Source organism: Zalophus californianus, chromosome 11 (genome assembly GCF_009762305.2).
Source record: "Zalophus californianus isolate mZalCal1 chromosome 11, mZalCal1.pri.v2, whole genome shotgun sequence".
Taxonomy (NCBI): domain Eukaryota; kingdom Metazoa; phylum Chordata; class Mammalia; order Carnivora; family Otariidae; genus Zalophus; species Zalophus californianus.
Window position 1 is genome coordinate 25,735,858 of NC_045605.1, and position 25,086 is coordinate 25,760,943.

At 54.8% G+C, this 25,086-nt stretch overlaps 1 protein-coding gene across 3 annotated transcripts in view; it reads left to right on the top strand.

The window, feature by feature from the left end:
• Positions 1 to 19,688, top strand: part of ST14 (ST14 transmembrane serine protease matriptase) — a 42,046-nt gene extending 22,358 nt beyond the window's left edge. For all 3 annotated transcript variants that reach the window (XM_027579344.2, XM_027579346.2, XM_027579345.2), the window contains 17 exons: positions 25 to 152; positions 399 to 469; positions 1,287 to 1,444; positions 1,659 to 1,694; positions 1,953 to 2,193; positions 4,409 to 4,548; positions 4,864 to 4,961; positions 5,719 to 5,828; positions 5,920 to 6,050; positions 7,347 to 7,451; positions 7,764 to 7,874; positions 7,971 to 8,084; positions 8,384 to 8,506; positions 9,276 to 9,462; positions 16,021 to 16,295; positions 17,030 to 17,166; positions 17,315 to 19,688. In XM_027579344.2, the coding sequence (XP_027435145.1) occupies positions 25 to 152; positions 399 to 469; positions 1,287 to 1,444; positions 1,659 to 1,694; positions 1,953 to 2,193; positions 4,409 to 4,548; positions 4,864 to 4,961; positions 5,719 to 5,828; positions 5,920 to 6,050; positions 7,347 to 7,451; positions 7,764 to 7,874; positions 7,971 to 8,084; positions 8,384 to 8,506; positions 9,276 to 9,462; positions 16,021 to 16,295; positions 17,030 to 17,166; positions 17,315 to 17,476 (2,327 nt within the window). In that variant the 3' untranslated portion in view covers positions 17,477 to 19,688. The remainder of the gene's footprint in view (positions 1 to 24; positions 153 to 398; positions 470 to 1,286; positions 1,445 to 1,658; positions 1,695 to 1,952; positions 2,194 to 4,408; positions 4,549 to 4,863; positions 4,962 to 5,718; positions 5,829 to 5,919; positions 6,051 to 7,346; positions 7,452 to 7,763; positions 7,875 to 7,970; positions 8,085 to 8,383; positions 8,507 to 9,275; positions 9,463 to 16,020; positions 16,296 to 17,029; positions 17,167 to 17,314) is intronic.
• The last annotated feature ends 5,398 nt before the right edge of the window (positions 19,689 to 25,086 follow it).

The window sequence follows — 25,086 nt, forward strand, 5'->3', positions numbered from 1 at the left end:
CCCTCCTTCTCTGGTCTCCCATAGACCGGAACGTGCGGGTTCAGAAAGTCTTCAATGGCTACCTGAGGATCACAAATGAGAACTTTCTGGATGCCTATGAGAACTCCAGTTCCACTGAGTTTGCAAACCTGGCCAACAAGGTGAAGGAAGCGGTGAGTCCAGCCCCAGGGCAGGGAGCCCCGTCCCTGCTGTCTGCCCTGGCGCTCCCACCTCACCTGGGCCGAGAGGACACGGCTCCCTTTCCTCCCAGATCCCTGGGCTGCAGGTGGCGTGGGTTTCCAGGTACCTGGGGAGGGGGCCCAGGTCCCCGGAGGGAGGGGGCGGCACAGGCTTGGGCAGCGGCGGGGGGGGGTGTTGCTGCTCTTTGGCCAGCCGTGAGCCTTCTCTCCTTCCCTCAGCTGAAGCTGTTATACAGTGGGGTGCCATCCCTGGGCCCCTACCACAAGGAGTCGGCCGTGACTGCCTTCAGGTGGGTGCTGGGGAGAAGGCTGGGCGGGATTGGTGCAGTGTGTGTGTGTTTGGGGGGCAGAAAGCTCACAGATTGCAGGGTGATGGAGCCGCGAGGTCTGGCTTGGGGACCAGGGCACCAGGCCCTGTTCTTCCTCAGCTCACGGCATCGTGCTGTCTCCTGGGCAGGGGTCACCGCAGGGGTGTTGCCAGGGTGACATGGGTGAATGCAGGTGTTACGGGTGATTGCAGGTGAATGCAGTGGCCACAGACGCCGTTCAGTAATGGTGGTGACCGGGTGTTACTTTTCCAAACTTGGCTTTGGAAGGCTTCCGTGAGCCTTCATATTTTCCGTGCTCAACCAGCCTTCAGCCTTCCACATGCTTCTGTAAAAATAGACTTTATCTCAAAAATGCTTTTGATTTTGTTAGTTTAATTTAATCCTTATGAATGCTGTGTGGCAGGTGGCATTCGCATCCTCTCTCCGAGATGAGGAGGCAGACTTTAGAATTTGTTCCTCAGTGCGCCCAAGCTAGTGGGAGAGCTGGGTCCACAGCCCAAGGCTGCGGTCCCATTCCTAAACGCGATCTGGCCCCAGAACACGTCTGGTTGGGCGTGAGACGGAGAGTAGAGGGTCAAGGGGCAAGACGTCTGGCTTAAGGGATCAAAAGGTGGGGAAGCATAAAAGAATCTGGGGTGGGCCTCTGCCTGGAGGAAGGTCTCTTTGGGGACTTGAGCCGTTCCGTCTGCGCCGGGCATCTGGGAGAGTATGGGGACAGGTGGGGTGCCCAGCGCGCCCCACCCCCGCCCCGTGCCTCAGGCTCACCCCTCTCCCCCAGTGAGGGCAGCGTCATCGCTTACTACTGGTCCGAGTTCAGCATCCCCAAATACCTGGTGGAGGAGGCCGAGCGCGCCATGGCCGAGGAGCGTGTGGTCACATTACCGCCCCGCGCCCGCGCCCTCGGCTCCTTCGTGCTGACCTCCGTGGTGGCCTTCCGTGAGTACAGGGATGCTAGGGGTGGGCGTGTGTGGGGCCCATCGTCGGTGGTGCAGGGCCAGGCCCTGGACCGTTGGGGGAAGAGCACTCCTGAGCCAGGGCATGGAAGGAAGTCAGCCTGCTGGCCCCGCACTCCCCTCTAGGGGAGCAAGGAAGCAGGAATGAGGAAATCAACCACGCCACTAAATACTTCATTCTCCTTCTTGTTCTTCAGCCACTGACTCCAGAACAGTACAGACCGCCAAGGACAGTAAGTATCATGCCCATCTCCCAGAGAAGAGGACGGATGTGGCCAGATGCCCCTTCAGTCAAGGGGGTCCCCAAATCATTCACACACACCCCCCATCGCTCCCAGGCCACGAGAAGCCCCCTCTTCGGTCTCTCCCGGGTCCAGGGCAGCCTGGAACATCTCGGAGGGCCTGGGTGCACCGCCAGGGAGGCTCTGGGTGGCTCACCCCTGCCGGCTGCGCCTGGCCCTGCCCCCACAGCCGCTCTGTCTCCCACACAGACAGCTGCAGCTTCGCCCTGCACGCCCGGAGCGGGGAGCTGACCCGCTTCACCACGCCTGGCTTCCCCGACAGCCCGTACCCAGCTTGGGCCCGCTGCCAGTGGACCCTGCGGGGGGATGCCGAGTCCGTGCTGAGCCTCACCTTCCGCAGCTTTGATGTCGCGTCCTGTGACGACCGTGGCAGTGACCTGGTCATGGTGTATGACACCCTGAGCCCCGTGGAGCCGCGTGCCGTGGTGCAGTGAGTGTCCCAGGGACTCAGAGGTGGGCCGAGGGTGGGGGGTGGTGGGCTTGGTGGCTGCCCACGGAGGGAAGGGCAGCGTGGGCTGGAGATAGACTGTGGGACTTGAGGCCCCTGCACACGTTCTGGGCAGCAGGGATCAGGTGTGTGTGGGCCTTGGCGTGAGCTCCCGCAGAGCAGCTCAGAGGCGATTTCATCAGCCGTGACCAGGGTGAGGAAGGCTCAGCGGCTCCTCGGTGCCCGCGAGCTGGGTGCGCTTTCTTTCTTCGCCAGAGTGGAGGTGCAGACCCCACTTTATTACATTCACTTATGTTCAGGCCGATGGATCAGGACTGAAAAAATCAGGATCTTTTCAATGATCACTTGTTCCTGACAGTTCCCAAGAGGAGGGGCAGTCCCCAGGTGTGGGGCCACATGGGGAAGCCCCAGGGTCAGTCAGGAGGCAGAGGGGGCTGGGGGGGGGAAACAGGGGCCAGAGCCTTTGTCATGGTTTCCGGGAAAGGCAAGGCCAGGCCTTGTATGTAGGTTAAGGATTGGCTGGTTCGAATAATTCCAGTGGGTTCTGGGGCACAGGGCCATCTCTGGTTGTCTGGTATCTGGTCGTGGGGTGATTAGGGCCACCTCCATTAGGGTGGGTGGTCGCCTGGAGGGAAGAGCGACCCAGCGGCCAAAGCCTCAGGATTACAGGAAATAAGAAGGCATCATACACCTGCTGAGGAGGTGGGGGTGCCCAGATGGCCACCCGCACCCCCCCACCCCCCACCAGGATGGAGCGTGCCTCTCACAGCGCTGCGGGTGGGGGTGGACTGCCCTCTCCTCAGCTCTCCCTGACTCAGTGGGCCAGAGCCTTCCCTTGCTGTCTGCAGAAATGAGGTGGGCAGACGTTTCGTGATAAATAATGGGCTAGAATTCAGGTTCCAAACAGGATAGAACCATCTGCCGCCACAGCTCAGCAGCCAGGGCTCCAGGCTGAACACCCTTTTTCTGCAAGGTTTCTTTCCTTCTCTCTAGTTTATGAATTGTCCAACAAAATCAGCACATGGCTCTGAAAGGAAAAACTGGGAAACAGACATGTACAAAGAGCACAAACCTCAGTCGTAATCTTACTATCTAGAAGTAATCACTGTGAGATTTGTGATGTACGTTCTTCACTCTTTTTGCTGTGTCCGGGTACATTTGTGTATAGATTTAAAAATAGGATTATGGGGCTCCTGGGTGGCTCAGTCATTAAGCGTCTGCCTTCGGTTCAGGTCATGATCCCAGGGTCCTGGGGGGAAGCCTGCTTCTCCCTCTCCCATTCCCCCTGCTTGTGTTCCCTCTCTCGCTGTGTCTCTCTCTGTCAAATAAATAAAATAAAAATAAGTAAATAAAAAAATAAAAATAGGATTATAGGGCACATTTGGTTTTGCTATCTGCTTCTTAAAACTGAAGTATGTCATGACGCTCTTTCCGAATCAGTAAGCTTGTTTCTGTCATTTGTAATGGTTGCATAACGTGGCATTCTTGTGTGGAAGCATCAGGACACAGTCTTTGGCTGCGTCGGTTCCAGAGCCAGGATGCCTGAGTTTTGTTTTCAGCCCAGTCACTTACAAACTGTGGATCCTTGGGCAAGTTATATCACCTCTCTGTGCCTCGGTTTCCTTGTCTGTAAAGAGGGGATTATAGTATTTACTTAGTAGAATTGTTAGGAAGAATGCCTGAGTGAATAGATACATAGCCTGGCATGTTCCTAAGTGGTGTTGCTGCTGTTACTGTTACTATTATTGTTATTATTTACCTCATAGTTGAATGAATCTTCTGTGGTCAGGTATTCGAGGTTTCTGAGTTTTTGCTGTTTGTTTAAAAGACAGTCTTACAGGGCGCCTGGGTGGCTCAGTCGTTCAGCGTCTGCCTTCGGCTCGGGTCATGATCCCAGGGTCCTGGGATCGAGCCCCGCATCGGGCTCCCTGCTCGGCGGGAGCCTGCTTCTCCCTCTCCCACTCCCCCTGCTTGTGTTCCCTCTCTAGCTGTCTCTCTCTCTGTCAAATAAATAAATAAAATCTTAAAAAAAAAAAAAAAAGAGACAGTCTTACAACTAAATCCTTATTCAGGTCGTTTATGCAGGGAGGGGCTTTGAAGTGACCCCACCCTTGGCCTTTTGTGGATGGGACTGGGGTTAGGGACGCTGGGGTTCTTTGTGCTCTCGGTAACATGCACCCCTTCTGCCCCCCCACAGGCTGTGTGGCACCTACCCTCCCTCCTACAACCTGACCTTCCTCTCCTCCCAGAATGTCCTGCTCGTCACGCTGATCACCAACACCGAGCGGCGACACCCTGGCTTTGAGGCCACGTTCTTCCAGCTGCCTAAGCGGAGCTGTAAGGAAGGGCATGGCGGGGCAGAGGAGGGACAGATCCGAGGGGCTGGTCTGAGCCCATGAGGCGCAGGACAGACCCTTTGGCTGGTGAACTGGCCTTGGTCGGTGACAGAGGTGGGAACCTTAAGCCACAGGGCCTTTTGCCTCTCATGTGGGTCGGAAGCCCTCCCTAAAGGGGTCAGACTCCCAGCACTCACACCTTCCAGCAACTGGTTGTGGAGTGTGCGGGTGCCCAGGCGCGCAGCTTGAGAGAAGGGAGGGCCGCCTCTGCCGGGGTCCTCGATCCTCAGGCTCTTTCTCCTGCGTTTCCTTTCAGCCTGTGGAGGCTACTTACGTGGCACCCATGGGACATTTAGCAGCCCCTACTATCCTGGCCACTACCCGCCCAACATGAACTGCACGTGGGACATTGAGGTAGGAGCTGTAGGGTGCCTGTGAGAGCAGAAAGGGGGAGAGAGGGGGAGGAGGTGGAAGCGGGAGAGAGGGCAGGAGAGCTCTAGGGGGAGGGAAGACAAGAGAGAGGGCTGCTCTAGGATGGCAAGTGAGGAAGCGCAAGGAGAGGGAGATGGGCTCCCTTAGCAGCCCCCAAATAGCAAATATCTAAAGCTTGCAGGGTGGGACAGGGTGGAGGGGGCTGATCTTACAGCATCCCCAAGACTCAAATCCTAGCTCTTGATCAGCGGCCGCCTGAGGGACCCCGGGCCAGTCACCCCACCCGTCAGTGCCTCAGCTTGCTCCTGGGTAAGAGGAGAGTACGGTGTCTGCCTCTCAGAGGTGAAGTCGCAGAATGTGCGTGAGGCGTGGAGAAAGCACTTGCTAGATGCAGCAAGACGAGAGTCTTGCCGCCCAGGCCCCCTTATGCCCTCCGAGTCAGAGACCCGGCTCGCCTTCCTTTCTTCGATGATGCCGGGAGGACCTCCAGCTTTCTTGAGGAATAGAAGAGTGTCTCTTGCCTCTGAGTCTAGAAGTTCTTCCAAACGTCCAACCTGAGGCCCTCCTGCTGTGTGTTCCATATTGCCCACATGGGTCGGAGAGAGAAAAACGCAGCGACTGTGCCATGTGCCATGGTCCCCCAGCGCCCGTGGCCAGCAGCACGCTGTGTCCCTGGGTTTAGGAGGAGGGAAGGTCACAACAGACCCCCCCCCACCCCCAGCAGCATCTCCCTCCTTAGGTGCCCAACAACCAAAATGTGAAAGTGCTCTTCAAGCTTTTCTACTTGGTGGAGCCCAACATTCCCCCGGGCTCCTGCCCCAAGGACTACGTGGAGGTTAACGGGGAGAAGTGAGTGCCCTGGAACAGCGCCAGTGCTGGAGGGGGAGGGGTGCCCCCAGCCCCTCCAGATCCCCTCCTTACCCTTGACCGCCCCCTGCAGGTACTGTGGAGAGAGGCCCCAGTTTGTAGTTACCAGTAGGAGCAGCAGGATCACTGTGCGCTTCCATTCCGATCAGTCCTACACCGACACAGGTTTCCTAGCCGAGTACCTCTCCTATGATTCCAGTGACCGTGAGTACACGTCTCTAGAAGGAGGAGCTTGGCTAGAGGGACTGGCCCGCAACGAACCCTCTGCTGTGTATCTTCCTAGCATTGTGCTTCCCTGAGTCTGAGATACCAGAGATTGCAAGGTGCATATCACTCCGGTGGCCTTTGGAGGGATAAAATAAAAGGCTGCCATAAATGCATTTCTTGGCAAAGGTGGGCAGGGAATGCTGGTACAGGCTGTGCCCTCGAGTCCCTGTGGGAGACACCAGAGCCCGAGGGCCCCAGGGTTCCTTTGGGCCATCTGTGCCTGTGTTTCAGCATGGCCGTGCCTCTGCAGATCCGTGCCTGTCTTTGTGGCCTTTTGGCCCCTTGGGGAATGGCAGCGTAATTCTGAGACACAGGAGAAAATCCTGGGGCAGGACTCGTCACACGAAGTACTCCGAGCTCCGAAAATTCTGCGGTCTCTACCTAAGAGATGTGGTGGTTTCTGTGGCCTTTAGTTTCCCTGTCTGTTGTGTGAGAGAAGTTCGTCCGCATCCATGGTGACTTTTTGTGTCAGCCCCACGTCAGAGAGTAACCTTCTGGGAGACATTTTAACTATACACGAGAATCCAAATTTAAGTTAAAATGCAACAGCACGGCTCGCCACCCAAAATGTAACTGGCCGACCAAAGCCCTTTGATAAGTAACTAAGCACCGGTGCAGCGCACAAGGTGAAGGCCCCACCTTCCGGGCCAGGCTCACTCCCATCCACCCTCAGCTTTGTCCCCGGCCTCACGACGTTGGTTGGTGGACACATTCCAATTGCAGAAGCACGGAAATGTGGGAAAGGCCTTAGAATTAAGGAAATCTCGGGATGCCTTTTGGCACTTGGATAGGATGCGTACGTCATCGATCCGCTGAGCTTCGGTTTGCTCCGTGCTGGGCAGGGGGAGCCTGGCACTTGGAGGCATGTGGCCGGCAAGGACACAGGGCAGGAGAACCGAGTGCACACCCAGCCAGCCTCTCTCCACTTTGTCTGGAGCTCCCTGGGGTTTGGTCACTGGCGGTCAGGAGGGGCCCCTCGCTGTGGGTCTGCGGCTGGCCCTCCTGTGCTGGCTGTAGGTTCTAGGAACCCCACTTGCCACAGCTGGGTGGGGCTGGGAGACCCCTGCCCTTGGTGCCAACTGCAGCCCGCTCCTCTCTACACTGAGGGCTGGAGGGGGAAGAGTTTTCTGTTTGGTCCTCAGTGTGGCGGTGAGGGTGGCCCCCGAGGGAGGGCAGCCGACGTGGGAGGCAGGGCTGGTGGCCTGGACTTCAGGCCTGCCCTCTCCCTTGCAGCGTGCCCGGGTAAGTTCATGTGTAGCACGGGGAGGTGTATCCAGAAGGAGCTGCGCTGTGACGGCTGGGCGGACTGCACGGACTACAGTGACGAGCTCAACTGCCGTGAGTCCCCTCTGCCCGCACTGTGCCCCGCGCCTGGACGCTGTCCCCACCCCCCACACCCCGTGTAGACTTCACGCCCCGCCCCTCCTTCCGCCTTTTGGGTATTTCTGCAGAGTAGAGAATTTCTGCAGTACCGGGCTCAGCTTCCATAGCTCGGGACGCCGGGACGCCCCAGAACCAACCCCCCAGCAGGGAAAGGGGTCCCCGGGCAGCTGTCTGGTCGCGCCTGCTTCTCTAGGAAGCAGTGAGCAATGACTGATGTCAGAGCGAGGGCCAGGAGCCCAGCTGAATGCTACCCCTTACTCCCTTTAGAATGCAACGCCACCTACCAGTTCACGTGCAAGAACAAGTTCTGCAAGCCCCTCTTCTGGGTGTGTGACAGCATCAACGACTGTGGGGACAACAGCGACGAGCTGGAGTGCAGTGAGTGAGGGGTGGGGCTGGCCTGGCCTCCCTGCGGCCCACCCTCAGCAGGGGCCCGTCGAGCCACTGCTGAGTGTTCGTGCATCCCGCCCCCAGGCTGTCCGGCTCAGACCTTCAGGTGTGGCAGTGGGAAGTGCGTCCCACAGAACCAGCAGTGTGATGGGACGGACAACTGTGGCGACGGCTCCGACGAGGCCATGTGTGCCCTCGGTGAGGCCTGGTGGGAGCAGGAAGGAAGGAAGCCGCCGTGAGCACACTCAGACTGCAGGGGGTCCCAAGTTTAACAAACACAAACCACCCTAGACGTTAAGTGTGTTGCGAAAGTGCGTCAGTGGGGGGAGAATCTTCCGGAAGGTGGAGAACCTTTGGCGAGGCTGGGAGGACATGGGCATGGGTGCGGATGGGTGGGACAGGCTTGATGAGCAGCATAAGGAGGATGGGTCATTAGGTTTCTGGTTGGGTGCTGCAGAGGAATTGATTGCCTGCCCCTTGTACTCCTTCTTGAACAGTGAGAACTGTTACCTGCTCCAAACACACCTATCGCTGCCAGAACGGGCTCTGTTTGAGCAAGAGCAACCCTGAGTGTGATGGGAAGGAGGACTGTAGCGACGGCTCAGATGAGAAGGATTGTGGTGAGTAGGGCCACTGCATACAGTTGTGCAGGTTGTTCACTGTGCAAGACACATACAGAGGTAGAACTCATGCCAGTGCCTCACTCACCCAGCTCTGCCCTAGTGAGAGGGTGTGTCTGCCTGGGGGAAAGGATGACTTTGCTGACTGGCACAGAGGCACTGTGATCCTGAAGGCAGGGCCCGGGGCCGCCAGCATGTCAGTGCCTCTGTGGCAGAGCTGACGTCCTGGCCGAGGTGCTGGGCTGGCCCCTGCTGGCCATCCTCCCTGGAGGAGAGAGGGCACAGCTTGCCAGAGCAGCCGGCAGGGTTTTGCCCCCAGCGCACCCATGCTTCAGTTTGTGGCCTCGGGTGTATTTCAGAAGCACTGGCCATAGGTTGAATCTGAGCACAATTATGGCCTTTCTGGGACATCACGCCACCCATCCGCTCCTTCTCTGAGAGCTGTGCCCGTCAGCAGTCAGCAAGGAGATCTAGGCAAATGCCACTCACATTAAATCCAAGCAAACCAGCAGATGTCTGAAGGCCTCTAAATGCATTTGGACGGGATTAGGGGGGTGGGAGTGTGAGGGTTTTGGGTTTGGAAGGAGGGAGGGGGCCGGGGGAACGTCAGTGGGGTCTCTGAGTCTCCAAGATATTTGTAGGGGTTCCCACGAAGAGGTGGCTGCCTCACATGGCCTCTTGCTGAGCCCGGTGCGGGGCAAGAGCGGGGCGCGGGGGGCTAGTGCCCCCACCTGGACTCTCTGACCTGTGCGTTTTCTGCGCCTCCCAGACTGTGGGCTGCGGTCGTTCTCCAGGCAGTCCCGGGTCGTCGGGGGCACGAATGCCGACGAAGGTGAGTGGCCCTGGCAGGTCAGCCTCCACGTCCTGGGCCAGGGCCATGTGTGCGGGGCTTCGATCATCTCGCCCAACTGGATGGTGTCGGCAGCTCACTGCTTCATCGACGACAGAGGATTCAGGTGGGCCGCTGGCTGGGAGGGGTTGTCCTTGTGTTTTCTGGGCTCGGAAAGCCCCCGGTGTATAAGTCATGCCAGGGCGGATGGCGCTGCGACAGGACCAGGAGGGGTGGCAGACCCCCCAGGATGAGGCTTAATAACAGTAATCATAAAAACAGAACCCTGTTAGGTGCGCCCTCTCCGTAAAGCAGTATCTCAGTGCCTCTCCTAACAACCTGGTTAGGCGGGCCTGGTTATGTTCCCATTTTACAGAAACGGGGGTTCAGAGAGGTCAGGGCGTGTGCTCATGGGCATGCAGCTGGGGAGCGGCACCGGCAGGCTCAAGCCCTGGTGTGCGGGTTCCAAGGCCTGTGTGGTCGGTCTGTGCACGGGGCCGCCCCGGGTCCGGTTCAGACTCACATTCACGCTCCAGCTCTGCTTGCCCAGTGGCCGTGGGCTAGTGTTTCACGCTTCCTGGGCCTCGGGTTCTTCCGCAGGAATGGTGACACTGTGAGTTCTTATTCCTGGAGGCCTGCGAGTACCGCGCTCATGCACCTTAACCCTGAGCTCTGCGCCTGGCACACAGTGCGCTCTGCCCCCTGGGCCTCGGGCCCACGGGCAGAGTCCAGCCTGGCACAGGGGAGGTCACTGAAGAAGGGTCCTGCTGGCATCTCAGGATGGGGGGCAGGGCAGCGGGATGGGGGAGCCTGACCAGCTACTTGTGTTTTAGAGCCAGCCGGCCCAGGCCCTGTGGCCACTGGCCATGGAGGGAGTCTGGTGGGACAGCCTCCTCCGAGGGGAGTGGACCTTCCAGGGACTCCCCACCCTCAGTGTCTTCTGCCGGGCACGTACTCTTCTGCCAGAGTCAGCTGTGAGAGGTGACTGGGCTGCCACAGTCACCCTTTTGCAGGGAGGAGAGGAGAAGCACCCTGAAATCTCAGGAGAGACAGGGCCTAGGGCACTGAGGCACAGGTGTTGAGCAAGGCCAGGCAGGTGCACATAGACACGCGTGATGGGGGTGACCGCAGAGGTCTGGAGGGAGCAGGGTCAGTGCCGTGGTCCCCAGGGCCCTGCTGGGCTGAAGGGCAGCCTCATCCCACCCAACTGCCCTCCCTCTTATTTTCTCACACCCTGCTCTACCCTGGGCAGAAATGATTTGGTTCGTTTTTGGGGTGATGGGAGCTTACTTAAGAATTTTGTAAAAGAAACTCTTTATCTTGGGATCCAGGCGAGTTGCAGAGATAGTACGGCGTTCCTGCGTACCCTCACCCAGTTTCTCTTGTGGGCAGGGTGCGTCTGTCAGCCCTGAGAAACCCCCTGGGCCCCACCACGAACACCACCGCAGGCTCTGGGTGCATCCTGTGGGGTTTATTCTCAGATCCTCTCTGCTGCAGGAGCCAGTCCACGTTACCACTTTGCACTGTTGTCCCCTGTCCCCAGTCTCCGATCCGTGACAGTTGCTCAGTCAGCCTGCTTTGTTTTTGTGATCTTGACAGTCCGGAGGCCAGGTGTCCTGTAGAGTGCCCCCCCGCCGCCCCAGTCTGGGTTTGTCTAATGTTCTTGTCATGATTGGACTGTGCTTCTGAGTGTTTGGAAAGAATATCACACGCTGTCAACAGGCACAGGCCACCAGCCTGACCTATCACTGGTAACGTGACTCCTCTGCTGGTTGAGATAGTGTTTGCCAGGCTGCCTCATGGTGAAGGCCCCCTTTCTTTATTCTTTGGAAGTGAGCCAATTTGGAATTCTTCTGTGAGGAAGCTTTGTCCCTTCTCTTCCATTTATTTATTTAGTTAGCTATTTCTATTCGTATGGACTCATGTATATTTACATTTCTTTGGATTTTAATCCAATGCCGTGATACGACTTTGTTGCTCAGATTGTTCCAGATTCGACCATGGCACTCTCTCCGAGGTTGGCTCTTTTGTCTCTTTGATCTGCCCCCATTCTTTTGTTCTTTTGAGCCACTTCCGTGCTTTCTGGCCCTAGCAGGTGCTCTAGGCCCATCTTGTATTTTCCCTGGCCCAGGCCTGGAATGAGCCATCCCCCCCCCACCCCAGGAATCCTGTTATCGGAGGACAGTGAGACCGGGCCTCTTGGTATCCTCAGTGTTACTGCTATCCTACTGGTTCTAGACCCTCAGCAGGGCGAGCCAGGATCTGCGTGTATGGTCCCCGCACCCTCTGTTCCTTCTCCCTCTTTCTCTTGCTTCATCACTGAATGTCTCGTTTCCTCCTCCTTCATTTTCTCTTCATCATCAGTCTTACTTCCGCCAAGTGATAGTGCAGTTAATCCATTCGACACCCCGTGCTGTTATTAGCACCGGGGGACAAAGATGAATAAGCCTTCTTCCTCACTCTTCCCAGGCTTCCCAGGCTGGGGGGACGAGATCCATGACACATGCTCGTGCACACACACATACATGCGCACGCGGCAAGTGCTGTGTGGGAACTGTGCACAGGTTACCTGGGCCCGGCGTGTGGGAGTTGAGAATTCCCCCCTGGGTGGGGGAGGGAGACTTAAGAGTGCCTCTGTGAGCAGGGGTGTCTGGTGTGAGTGTTGAAACCTGAGAGTGTTTGCAACTGGACAAGGTGACGCAGACCTTCCAGACAAAGAGGGGTGTGAGCAGAGGCAGGTGGGTGTGAAGTGTGCAAGGATCTGGAGTGCAGTTACTTTGGACACATTTCTGAGTCGGCAGGTCCTCGCAGGGTGTTGCTGTGGTTAAGAGTATAGTCTGCCTGGGTTCAGTCCCGTCCATGACTTATTAGCTGTGTGATCTTGGGCAAGTTACTTAGTCTCTCTGTAGTCTGAGTCCTCATCTAAGAATGGGCAGCCCTACGTTGACGGGCTGCCTGGGGGATGAAATGACTTGATGTGTCAGCACTGAGAAGAGAGCTTGGCGTGGCTACCACCAGTGCCCTCCCAACCACACGGCAGTCCCCGGGGCACCTCAGTGGCTGGACCTTCACACCTGGTCTCTCAGTTGCTGGTGAGCGTGTGTACCTTCAATGACTAGAGACTAAGTCTGCTCAAAGAGTCGAAGGCTGTCCTCGACCGAGGCATGTGGACTGGAGAGAAAAGACCATCCTGGCAGGCTTAATGTGAGGAAGCTTCGAGAAAGAGGGGCTGGGGTTGCTGGGTGAATGGGGCTGGCAAGGGGGTGGGGGCACGTGGCTTAGCATGGGCACAGGGTGACAAAGGGATGTCTGTAGCAGGTGATGAGATCACAGACAGATGGTGCCAGAGGGGAGGAGGGGGACTATCCCACCCTGTCCCCCAACCCTACCCCATCCTTTCAGTCGCCGGCCCTTGCCTGCTAAATATCCCAGACCATCTCTGCTCTTTCCCCCTCACATTGCTGCTACCCTCTCACAGCTGCAGCACCCTCTACCTGATCACCCTCTTGCTTCTCAGCATGCCCGCCTGTCTCCACCAGGTGGGAGTGGTCTTTCCAAAGAGCTAATCTGATCCTATCAACCCCTTGCTCGGGGTAACTTGTAGGATAAAGCAGAAAAGGTGTAACATGACCAACATGGCCACATTCTCTGGCCCGTGCCATCTCTCCAAGCTCAGTCTCCTGTCCTGCCCTCATACCTTCTGTATATTCAATTTCGGGGGGCATCTCAACATTCCCTTGGGTCTCTGTGATCTTGCTGCTTTCTCCCCCACCTGCAGGCTTTGACTAGCCAAGTCCTATTTGATCTCCAAGGCCTTGTTCATGACATGCTTCCTCTCCTCGCCACCCCGCCTCCCACCCCATACTCTGCCATAGCCTGCTGCCCATCATAATGGAGGTCACCCATGCTGGGCTGTCATGGGTGGTTTTCATGGCTCCCTCCCCGAGGACGCGGTACACTTGGAGGTTAGGTTAGGTCTCGGGCCGTTCCTGGAACACCACAGATGGTTGGGAGAAGTCAGAAAGGGTAAGGCAGAATTAATGCAGATACAGAATGCTTGGCTGATCTGGTACGTCTTGGAATCATTTCAGGCTGTTGAAAACGGCTCTCACAAAAGAAATTTTCAGGAAGTTCTCATCTGGTAGCAACAGATTAAAAAGACCCGGAGGCAAAAAGACCGGTTTGGAGGCTAGTGCTACCGTCTGGGTGTGAGGTTCTGCAGGGAGGTGGTGGCAGGAACGGAGAGGAGGGGACAGAGGCGTGGGCGGGCGCAGGGCGGGGCTGGCGGACGGCCGGTGAGCTGGGCTCCAGGGGCAGGGGGAGAGAGACAGTGGAGGAGGAGGTAAGGTTCAGAAACCCGAGGAGAGAAGGGGCCTTGCCGGGACATTTTAGCACCGGCCACTTCACTAGCCTCTTGACTTTCCTGATAGGCTAGAGAAAATGAAGCTGGTCTTCATGCTTTTCTTCCTCTTGCAGACTTTCTATTTTAAAGATACACTTTTCCCAATTTTTTATTTTGAAAAATTTTCAAAGCTACAAAAAGTTGCAAATATAATGAAGGAAAAAATGACAATGAATCCCTCATACCCTTTATCTACATTCACTACCTGTTGAATTTGACCACATTTGTGTTATTTCTCTCTACACATGCACATGTTTTTCTGAACTGTCTCCGAGTTGGGTGCAGCCATGATGACACCTGTCCCCTAAGTACCTCAGCTCGTGTCTCCCAACAACGAGAGCTCCCCCCCCCACAATATGGGAATCACCTCCAGAAACAACAGTGCTAACACAGGACTAGTGGCGAGCATGTCTTTCATGCTTCAGGTGTCCCCCAATGACCCCGATATTGTCTTTTGTAGCTTTTTTTTTTTTAATCTAGGATCCAGTCAAGGGTTGTGCTCTGAATTAGTCCTTAGTTTTCTTTAGTCTCTTAAATTTATTTATTTATTTTTGTTTTTTTTTAAATTTTTTAAAGATTTTATTCGAAACAGATAGAGAGAGAGAGGGAGAGAGAGAGGGCATGAGTAGGGGAGAGGCAGAGGGAGAGGGAGAAGCAGACTCCCAGCCGAGCCAGGAGCCAGACATGGGGCTCGATCCTAGGACCCTGGGATCATGACCTGAGCCGAAGGCAGACGCTTAACCATCTGAGCCACCCAAGCGCCCCTCGTCTCTTAAATTTAAAACAGTTCCCCTAAACCTTTATTTTTTTTTTAATTTATTATTTTTTAGGCATTGCATGTTTGAAAAGTCCAGGCTGGTTATTTTGCAGAATGTCTCTCAATTTGGATTTTTTGATCGTTTTTTCTTGGTTAGAGTTAGGTTAAACGTTTTTTTTCCGCCCAAAACACTATATAGGTGATGCTGTGTCCTAGCCCATTGGTGGGAATGGCTGGGAGGACAGTCTGATCACTTGGTTAAGGTGGGGTCCATGGCTTTCATCCATTATAAATGTGCCCCCCGTTATGAATAATCTTGGATGACACTTTGAGTCAGTGTGAATATCATGTTGTTTCTCTTTGGAGAGGGAGGGAGAGAGAGGAGCGGGGAGGGGCAGAGGGAGGAGAATCTTAAGCAGGCTCCATGCCTAGTGTGGAGCCTGTTGTGGGACTCGATCTCACGACCCTGAGATCATGACCGGAGCCAAAATCAAGATTCACACGTTTAACTGACTAAGCCCCCTAGGAGCCCCCCCCCCCCCCCCGGCAATCTTTTACCCAGTGCTTTTAGCATCCATCGATGATTCTTGCTGGTGTTGGTTATTGCCAAGGTAGATGCGAAATGCGATTTCTTATTATATTGTTTCTTCTGTGTTTATTAGCTGGTGTTCTTCTGTAAAGAGTAGCTTTCCTTCTGTCCTTATAAAATTTTGAAATTCTTTTTTTAGATTCAGGATGGACTCATGGATTCCCCTCCCCCTTTTATATTACTCAGCATGCATAGTACTTTAATCCTGTTGTTCATTTTGATGTTTGGATGGTCCTGATAACTGGCTCAATGATTGTTTGAGCACTCACGTGCTTACCTCTGGTAAAACAAAATGTTCCAAGGTCACTTTATGCCTTCCTTGCTTCAGACCTGAAATCAACCATTTCTCCAGGGAGCCGTGGTTCCTTTTAATGGAGAAGAATATATAGAAACCAAGTTCTGGGTGTTATTGGGGATGTCATTGCTTTGGGGCCATTTTTTTGGAGAAATCCTGAGCTTTGATTGCTACTTCTGATTGCACTCCCTCCTCCCCTGCTCCCTTTGTATCTCCCTTTTCCCACACCAGAACTTAGCTCCCAGCAATGGCAATGTGTTATCTTTACTTGTGCAGTCTGCCAGTATACGTGAACAGTTTTGAATTGCTACACTTGTCCCACCACCAACAGCAAACCTAGTAGATGAAGTTCAGTCTACTTTCCAATTCATTTTGTTCTTAGAACACGTACCACTGTGTTAAAAAAGTATTTGTGCTGAGTTCTGTGTTTTTCTTTCTGTGAAAGAGCACATCGCTAAGAAATGTATTTTTGGTAATCGGATTAAAAATCTATCACAAGAGGGAAACAAGGAGGTACAGGGGGCTGAGTGCTGTGGGCAGCTGAGGAGCCACCCGGAAGCCACAGCCCCCTCCACGGTCCGGGCAGTGGCAGGTGGCTTTGCCCAGGTCAGTGCTCAGGCAGCTGTCCCGCTCCTCTCGCAGCTACTCTGACCACACGCTGTGGACCGCCTTCCTGGGCCTGCACGACCAGAGCAAGCGCAGTGCCACTGGGGTGCAGGAGCTCGGCCTCAAGCGCATCATCACCCACCCTTTCTTCAACGACTTCACCTTCGACTATGACATTGCCCTGTTGGAGCTGGACAAGCCCGCCGAGTACAGCAGCTCCGTGAGGCCCATCTGCCTGCCCGAATCCTCGCACAGCTTCCCCGCCGGCAAGGCCATCTGGGTCACGGGCTGGGGCCACACCCAGGAAGGAGGTGAGCGAGCGCGGGTGGGGGGTGGGGGGGCTGGCGGCCGCTGGGCAGCCTCCTCTTCTCTCTGCCTGGCGGGGCGGGGTTGTTCAGGAGTGAAGTGCAGGCTGGGCTCCGCGTGGAAGGCCTGGCCATGCCGCTGAACTTATCTGAGTGACCTTGGCGGTTGCTTAAACTCTGAGCCTGTTTCTTCACCTGTAAAGTGAGGGTCAGACACCTTCCCAGATGGTGCTCCGCGAACGTAAGGACACTGGTGGGAGCGCTGTGTGACGCAGGGGGGCCTGGCAAGCTGGGCCCGTGTCAGGTCCTGTGGCGGGAGCCTGGCCTCCTCGGCCCTTCCGCCTCCGTCTGAAGGCCCGTTAGTTGGTCAGTGGCAAAGGGGAAAAATCAGTTATCATAGTGCGACAGCACACTGTGGCAAATCTGTAGAATATAGAGAGAAAAAAGGGAAAGAACCCGACTTAACACAACCCCGGAGCCGCTGCGTGGTGCTTTCCGTCGCTCTCCTGTTTCTCGTTTCCCACACCCCGTTCGCATGGCGAACGTCCGAGCTCCTGTCACCGGTCGCCCAGTTCCTTGAGCCTTTGTCAGCCACGGGCAGTGGGGTTGTGTCCGGAGATTTGCTAGTGCGGTCACTGCCGTGGAAGCGCCCGGAAGGGGGCCCTGGCCGTTGCACGGACCCATGGGGGCGCCACGGCCCCGCTCAGCCTCATTCCGCCCTCCTGCCCCCCGCCCCCCAGGCTCGGGCGCGCTGGTGCTGCAGAAGGGCGAGATCCGCGTCATCAACCAGACGATCTGTGAGAACCTGCTCCCGCAGCAGATCACCCCGCGCATGATGTGCGTGGGCTACCTCAGCGGCGGCGTGGACGCCTGCCAGGTGCGCGCGGGGCGGGGCCCGGGGTAGGGGGCGGGCCCCGAGGTAGGGGGCGGGCCCCGAGGTAGGGGGCGGGCCCCGAGGTAGGGGGCGGGCCCCGGGCGCGGGCGCGGGCGGGCACTCAAACACCGAAGCGCTGGTCTCCCCGCAGGGCGACTCCGGGGGACCCCTGTCCAGCGTGGAGGCCGACGGGCGGATTTTCCAGGCCGGCGTGGTGAGCTGGGGTGACGGCTGCGCTCAGAGGGACAAACCCGGCGTGTACACGAGAATCTCTGAATTTCGGGACTGGATTAAAGAGCAGACTGGGGTGTAGAATGCAGGGGACATCGGCGGGCCACCCCAACGTGCACACCTGCGGGCCAAGGACAGGATGGCTAACAGCACCCCTGACTTGAGCTCCCCAGAACCCAGACTGTGAACTGAATCCCCAGGTCTCTGGAGAGGGTGACTTGGCCTGGAGAACTTCTCTCCTCCCTCACCTCCGAAGCAGAGGATGGGAGGTGGAGAGGCAGGACACTGGCAGTGCCAAGGGGCACAGGCTTGAAGACACAGCCCCTCCCCTCCAATCCCAAACTGGGCTGAGGCTTGTCCGGCCGATCTTTGGGCTCTGCCTCTCTGGTACCGAGCGGCTGTAATGTTGCTTTGGGACCCCTACGATGGGGCTGGTGGGGGCGCTTTAGGCTCCTAGGGTCACACTCTTCAGGAAACCCAGGCCAGACGACCCTGGAAGACACATGGGTCTAAAATTTGAATTTTTACCAGCTCCTAGGGTGGGCTTCAGTGTATGTATTTGTGTGTATGAGTAAACTTTGTTTTTAGGTACATTTTTTTCTCACTGGACTTGATGGGCTCTCCTTCGTCCTAGCCCCAGTTGCAAGCAGTAAACCGGGTTTAAATTCCCATCAGCACAGACCCTGGAGTCAAGCTAAGAGCAGAGGCCATGGTGTCCTGTGGCCTTCTCCAGGCCAGCAAGGGGCTATGTTTTGCTTCTGAGACCAAGGCCTTGTGCCCCGAAAGGAGGGGTGCGCAGGGCAGAGGGGGGGCCGGCGGTGAGGCATGAGGGTGGGAAGGGTGTGCAGTAGCTGCCCAGCCTGGGCACCCTAGGAGAGGGAGGAGCTGTGTGTCCCAGGAAGAAAGGAGGAGGTGGGGCTTTCTTTTGGGCATGGATGTGATCAAATGAGTTCTGTGTATGCGTGTGTGTGTTTGTACACGCAGACATGAGGGTAGGCATGATGTCGAGGCTGTCCAGTGTGGGCTGAGCAGATGGTCCCTGAGCCTTGCAGGAGGGATGGTGCTTTGCTTAAGTGTTCTCACATCTCCAGTGTACCTTTGATTTTTACTTATTAATTTAAAATATTCTCTCTCCTCGCTTGGAGTGACACAGAATGACAGCATCAATGATCTAGGGAGGGCTTAGGGAGTTCTTGAAGGGACGTTTGAAAAACTTCTGTATGCCAAGGCACTATACAGGCTAGGGCTAGGGGAAAGAAGGGGCTTAGGAAGAGAAATCAGATGGCCAGTGACATGAACAAAGATGGCGTGGTCTTTGCTCATCACCACATCCCTGGCTCAGGCCTGGCTCCTAGAAGAGGCTAATACTTGATAAATCAATAGTCTGCCCTCCAGGAGTTTTGGGAATGGAAGGGGGGGAAAACGCAGTTTGATTGGAGCAATCTGACCAGACCTCTAGGAGGCGATCAGCTGCTTCTTTGATTTTAGCCTGAATGTTTTACTTTCTGGAGGGAGGAGAAGTTTTGTCTTGACACCTGTGCAGGCATGCGTGTTGGATTTTCCTTCCAGGGAAGGGAAAGAGCATCCGTTCTTTACCAAGGCATGACAAGTAGAAGAAAGAAGAGGTTGTCAAAGACTCCTGGGCAGGTGGCGCCATGTTGTAAATAGCTGACATTCAGGGAGAGGCTTCACCTGTGCTCTGCTTCCCGAGTACGCACACCCCTCAGGCCGCCAGCCTGGCTCAGTTGTAGAAGTGGTTGCCCACACAGAGGGGTTTGGGAGGCCAGCCTGTGCCTGCCTGTAGCATCCTCATTGTCCCATCATAGTCTAACATTGTCTTGAGAACTCCCACCCCAGAGCAGCAGCACCAGCTGGGAAGGCTCATGCTTCATCCACACCTGCATCAGAAACTTTGGGGCAGGGCCCTGTAGTCCGCACAGTAGCAAGTTGTTCCAGGTGATTCTGACCTACCGCCATTTTAGCAGTGTGTCCATAGGCTAATAGCATCAGCCTCACGGGCACCCAGGGCAGTGGCGTGCAGGTGCATCCTGCACTTCTGGCCCTGTCCTAGAAGCCTCAAACATTTGATGCCCGGAAGCTCGAGAAATGTCAGTTCTTTTAAAAAGACCATGGAGCCAAACCCGTTTACTCCCGACTGGAGATAAGAATAGCCTAAGAAGGGCGCCTGGGTGGCTCAGTTGGTTGAGCGACTGCCTTCGGCTCAGGTCATGATCCTGGAGTTCCGGGATCGAGTCCCGCATCGGGCTCCCTGCTCAGCAGGGAGTCTGCTTCTCCCTCTGACCCTCCCCCCTCTCATGTACTCTCTCTTTCTCATTCTCTCTCTCAAATAAAATAAATAAAATCTTAAAAAAAAAAAAAAGAATAGCCTAAGAATCCTTAAGTAACGGGAAGTCAAGCCCATCACTTTGAGGCTCCTTAGTCTCCAAAGAGCCATCTCTCTGGTTCTCCCCAACTCCCCTGAACCTCAATTATTTTAGCCACCAACCAAAAATATTTAAACTAAAGTTTAGTGAGTGTTTAATCCAATTGCGTGGACAGGGGGTCTGATCCAGACATAGATTCTGCAGAAATAACAGTGCGTTTGGATGAGTTAGGATGGACTTTACAGACAATGAGCCCAGTTTGGAAGTCTTCCGAGACCCAGAGCCCAGAACCCAGAACCCATACAGCCGGAAGGGAAGTTGTCCAGCCACTAGGGGGCAGCGCGGGATTTCCCTTCTGGGCGGCGGACCCGGCCGGGCCTGTTGCAGTCACAGGGGAGGGGGCCGCGGCTGCCTCCTGGGGGTGGGCTGCGGTTCGGCTGGTGAGGTGGGATGGGGAAGGCCCCCAGGTCCACCTGTTCTCAGAAGGCTGCCTTCTGCTGCTTTCCAGTCACTTTTAAGTGGTCTGGGGCCCCTTTAGTACTCTCGCCCCTAATCTGCAGTCAGGACCGCTGGCCCTCAGACACTGGGACCTGGAGGACAGACATTCCCAGGACAGAGTCAAAGACAGTTCTGAGTTGAGAACAGAGGTCACCTCTGTGGGTAGGAGGTACATGCTCTCACTGAGAGTAGCAAGCAAGTGTGAAACATCATCCTATGACACACTCACAGTTGGCAGATAGCTGTGACATACAGGCAGGTATGTTCTTACACACACACACACACACACACACACACACACACACACACATTTGCGGGGAGGAGCAGGATGTGCGTTTTAGGGACCAAGGTCCCAAATAGAATATGTCACAGGAATATGACCTGGCTGTTACACCAGGACTCCCTCTCCCTCCGCAGGGGCTCTGGGGTGCCTACAGGCTTGAATTTAGGGGGACTCTGCCTTTTGGGGGTGAAATGATGCTTTTCACTTTTCTAGGCTTGGAGTCATGGGTGTATGTGTGGGTGCATGTGTCATGTATGTGGGTGTTTTGCACACCTGCACCCACACGTAAGGAGAATTGGATCTTTCAGTCAGTGGTTCTCAGACATTTGAATTTCTTGGAACTGTGAAGTCATAACAGTACATGGGCCCAACAGATCTCCCACTTACTGATGAGCGCCTTCGAAGTGTTCTACATGCTTTACTTGTTCTTAATTTAATTTAAACCTCACTATGGTCATTTCCATTGTACAGACAGAAAACCACGGTGCTAAGAGTTTAAATCACTGCCCAAGATCCCACATTTAGGACCTATTGGATCTAGGACTTGAGTGCTGGTGATCTGGCTCGTACTCTTAGGCACTGGCCTACCATGAACCATGTATTGTTCAGACATCATCATTTCGTAAAGAAAGGAAATTGTAACACAATTCACAGAGAATGAAGATTAGGCTGCATGAGGCCCCGTTGCTTTTGGGAATTCTGATGAACCTGGTCACGAGCCCTTTGTGCCACATGGCCTATTTTCTGGGCTGGGGCTTTGCCAGCCTGGGTAGAGTGTTGCCACTGATGGGGTCCCTGGGCTCCACCTAGCTGCCAGGCCATCTCAGTTTGCCCAGTAAGAGTGGTTGGTTGAGAAGGGCGCCTGGGTGGCTCAATCGGTTAAGCGTCTGCCTTCGGCTCAGGTCATGATCTCAGGGTCCTGGGGTCGAGCCCCACATTGGGCTCCCTGCTCAGTGGGGAGCCTGCTTCTCCCTCTCCCTCTGCCTGCCTCTGTGCTCTCTTTCTATCCGCTGTCAAATAAATGAATAAAATCTTTAAAAAAAAATTAAAAAAAAAAAGAAATGACTTAAAAAAAAAGGAGTGGTTGGTTGAGGGAGGGAAAGAGGTGGGGGATAACCACTGTCTCAGGACAGGTGCCTCTGGTCACTGGGTCATTCCTCAGGGTGACCATCAGGAAGAAAGCTGGCAAAGCTACCAAGTACCACTGAGAGTGATGAGACCAAACCCCAAAGCAGGAATGGGAATATTTGTCACCTGCTTTTACCTCTTGGCATGACCTAGAAGATGGTTCAAACTGTCGTTCCACAAGATGACCAGCACTGGCATTGACAACAGGATGTCGGAGAGGTTTTGAGCAAGTGGCCATTGCTCTGGGCCTGTGGTGGGGGGACAGGCTCCCCTCGGGGATGAGCCCTTCTCAGCTGGTGGCAGAGACAGGAGATGGGAGGGAGCTGCCGCGGGATATCAGGAAAGCGGGAGTGAGCTGGCCCCAGGCACTGGCTGAACATACAGGGGAGGCCTCGGTCTAGATTTATTATCTGTTCCCTGCCCCCCAAAGAAGGCCCCTGAAGAAAGAGCAGCTTTGACTCTCAGATGAGCACCTGTCTATCACACGAACTGCTTTGGTGCTCAGATAGGGCCCCAGTGATGACATATTTTGATGAAGAAATCCTCTCACTTTTAGGATTTCGACTGGTTTCACTCTCCTTTTTCTGTTTCCCTGCTTTTCTTCTCGAGAGGGGTGTATACTCCCAAGTTCCATCGTCCTGTGTCTGCAGCTTAGAGACCGTGTATTTATTCTATCCCCTCACCTCTGATTGTTTCCTCAAAAGTCCCCATCCAGAGCTGTTTCCAGGCGTAGGCGGAATCCATTCCATGGTCTGTCTGTTCCATTGTTGCAGGCTCTTCCACCCGGAGGAGGCATGTGTGTATTTTCCTGGGATGTAAACCTAACTTTCCCTGCCCCTTGGCTCTCTGGGCCTCCCTTCCACCGCACACGTACTTCACCTTGGAGGTCATCACTGTTTCCCTGCCCACACCCTTGTGATCCAGAATAACTCCGTCTCTGTGCCAGACCCCTCCTCTGGAACTTCATATGGACTTGCTTAACTCAAAAAGGAAATTCTTAGCCTGTGCTCTTTTTCCAGAGACCTGCGGGAACACAGTGGCTGTGCATGTGGTGGTGGTGGGAGGGTTGCTGGGAGACGGACGCTGGGGGCAGGGGCAGGGGAGGACGAGGGCCAGGAGAGAAGGGGAGAGACGCTCTCTCTCCACGCAGAAGTATGTTCAGAATAGTTCCCAGAATAAACGGTATGGGATACCTCTTGGAATTTCATAATATAAATACGGTCCAAATGCCTATGAGGACTGCAGAAATATACAGAAGCAGACGAGAAAAACTTGGCATCTTTGAAACCTCTGACTTGCAAAAAGTGGTAGCAAGCTTATTTATGTAAGCCAGCCAGAGTAAAGGGTGAAGAAAGAAGTCATTCATTAATTCAACAAGCTTTCGCCGGGGACCACTCTGCCATTTGTGACTGGGGAAAGGGCAGTTGACGGAGGAGGGGGGCCTACCTCAGGCTCCTCCGGCCCCAGCCTGGGCAGACACTTGGGAAGCACATCCTGAAGCCGTCCAGGGCCTGCAGGGAATTCCCATTCCTTGCAGGTGTGAGGTCACAGGGCCTGGCTACCTGCCTGGGCAGGGGAAACGTGTCTACGCGGTGCGGGGGGGGGGGGGGCGCTTTCCAGTTTGTGCCAGGACCTTCAATTGCTCAGTGGGAACCATTTCCTGGGAAAACAAGGTCCTGAGGGGCTCCCTTTCAGAACCAGGAGAATACCACCATTCAGGCTCACAGTTGGAAAGAACCTTAAAGGACATCTAAGCCAGGGGCACCAAGGCTAGGCGTCCGACTCTTGATTTCGGCTCAGGTCATGATGGGCTCCGCGCTGGGCATGGAGCCAGCTTAAGATTCACTTGCTCCCTAAAAAAAAAAAAAAGATTCTCTTGCTCCCTCTGCCCCTCCCCCCACTTGCTCTCGTGCTTGCACTCTCTCTCTCAAAATCAATCAATCAAATAAAAAAAAAAAAAACAGTTCATCTAGGCCAACTTGCAGCAAGGCAGAGACAGGCTTCCGGTGCCTAGGAACTTGCTGTCCCTCCACCTGTCTTCGTACACCTGTCCTGCCAAACGGTGTTACAAGTTATCTTGATATCTGTCTCTCCCGTCGCTGGATGTCGGCGCTGGATAGGCTCTGGCAGATCATCTGCTCCAACAATATATAAGAAGTGTCAGTAACAACCAGCAGTGTGTGCTGAGTGTCCACAAAGATCACCCCACTGCACCCTCCTCACGGCCCTGTGCAGTATATTTTCTCATTCCCGTTTACATGAGCAGAAACTGAGGCCTGGAGGCGCATTGTATCTTGCTCAAGTTTCCTCAGTGATCGAAGAGGAAGGATGCAAACCCAGTTGCTTGGCCCCCTAAGCCTGTGCAATTAATCCTGCACTGCCTTCTAGAACCAAGGTACTCTCCACCTGAAGCTTTGAGATGCTGGGTCCAGGCAGGACCTCCCTTGCTAGGTAATAAACTCACTGGCTTAGGTACCATGTGGAAAAGGCTAAAAGGAACTTTCACTAGCTGGACTCTGAAATGGCTCCTTCAGCATTTCAAAATCTTTCCTGTTCCCATTTCCCTTCAGCCCCTGGGCATTTCCCTTTCTCAGGGGCCAGACCATCTGCTTTTTCTTATTCCCCTGCTTGGGGCCAGTGTGGACTGGAGGGAGAAAACATTTCCTTGAGGCCTGGGCAGCAGAACTCCTCGTTCTGACCTGCCGTTCAGGAGGATCCTCCTCTGCCCCTCATCTTGCCGCCCTAGGCCATGCATTTCTGCTGAATGCTGGTTGCCTTTTGGGGAGGCTTAAGTGAAGGGCAGCAGAAGCCCAAAGTGATGGGGGCACCTCAGCTTGGAGCAGTGAGTGGAAAGGAGGATGTATAGAAATTCTGTTGGACTGTGGAACGTGTACTTGGTGAGCCAGGGAAATCTCCCTTGCTCATAGTTTTCCATCTCAAAGACCCACAAATGGAGCCTGTGGTCCCGGGGCGGGTGAAAATATTCCTGGATCACCAATGACAGAGATTTTCACTAGGACCTGAGGGAATATAGCAACCAGAGCTGTGAAGACAATTCCATTTTGTTCTAGTTCAAAGGCTTTTGAGAAATAAAAAAGGAGTTAACGGTTTGGACTGTTGCCCTGGGTATTTATTTTAGACAAAAGCTTTTTAATCTGGTTTTAAAAATATTTTGTTCAGTTTAGGTTAAGGGCAAAGAGATTATTTTGAACCTAGGCTCCGGGGCTTACTTCGGCAAGAGCAGTAGGGGGCGCTCACACATCACATTTCCTAAGACTAGTCGCTGAAGAAGCAGGAGTAGAGGTCCGGAAGGAAGTTTTGGGCAGTTCACCTCTCTCCACAGCGTCCCTCCCATCCAATTTATGACGAGTCTTGGCGAAGCATAGATGTAGAACTCCT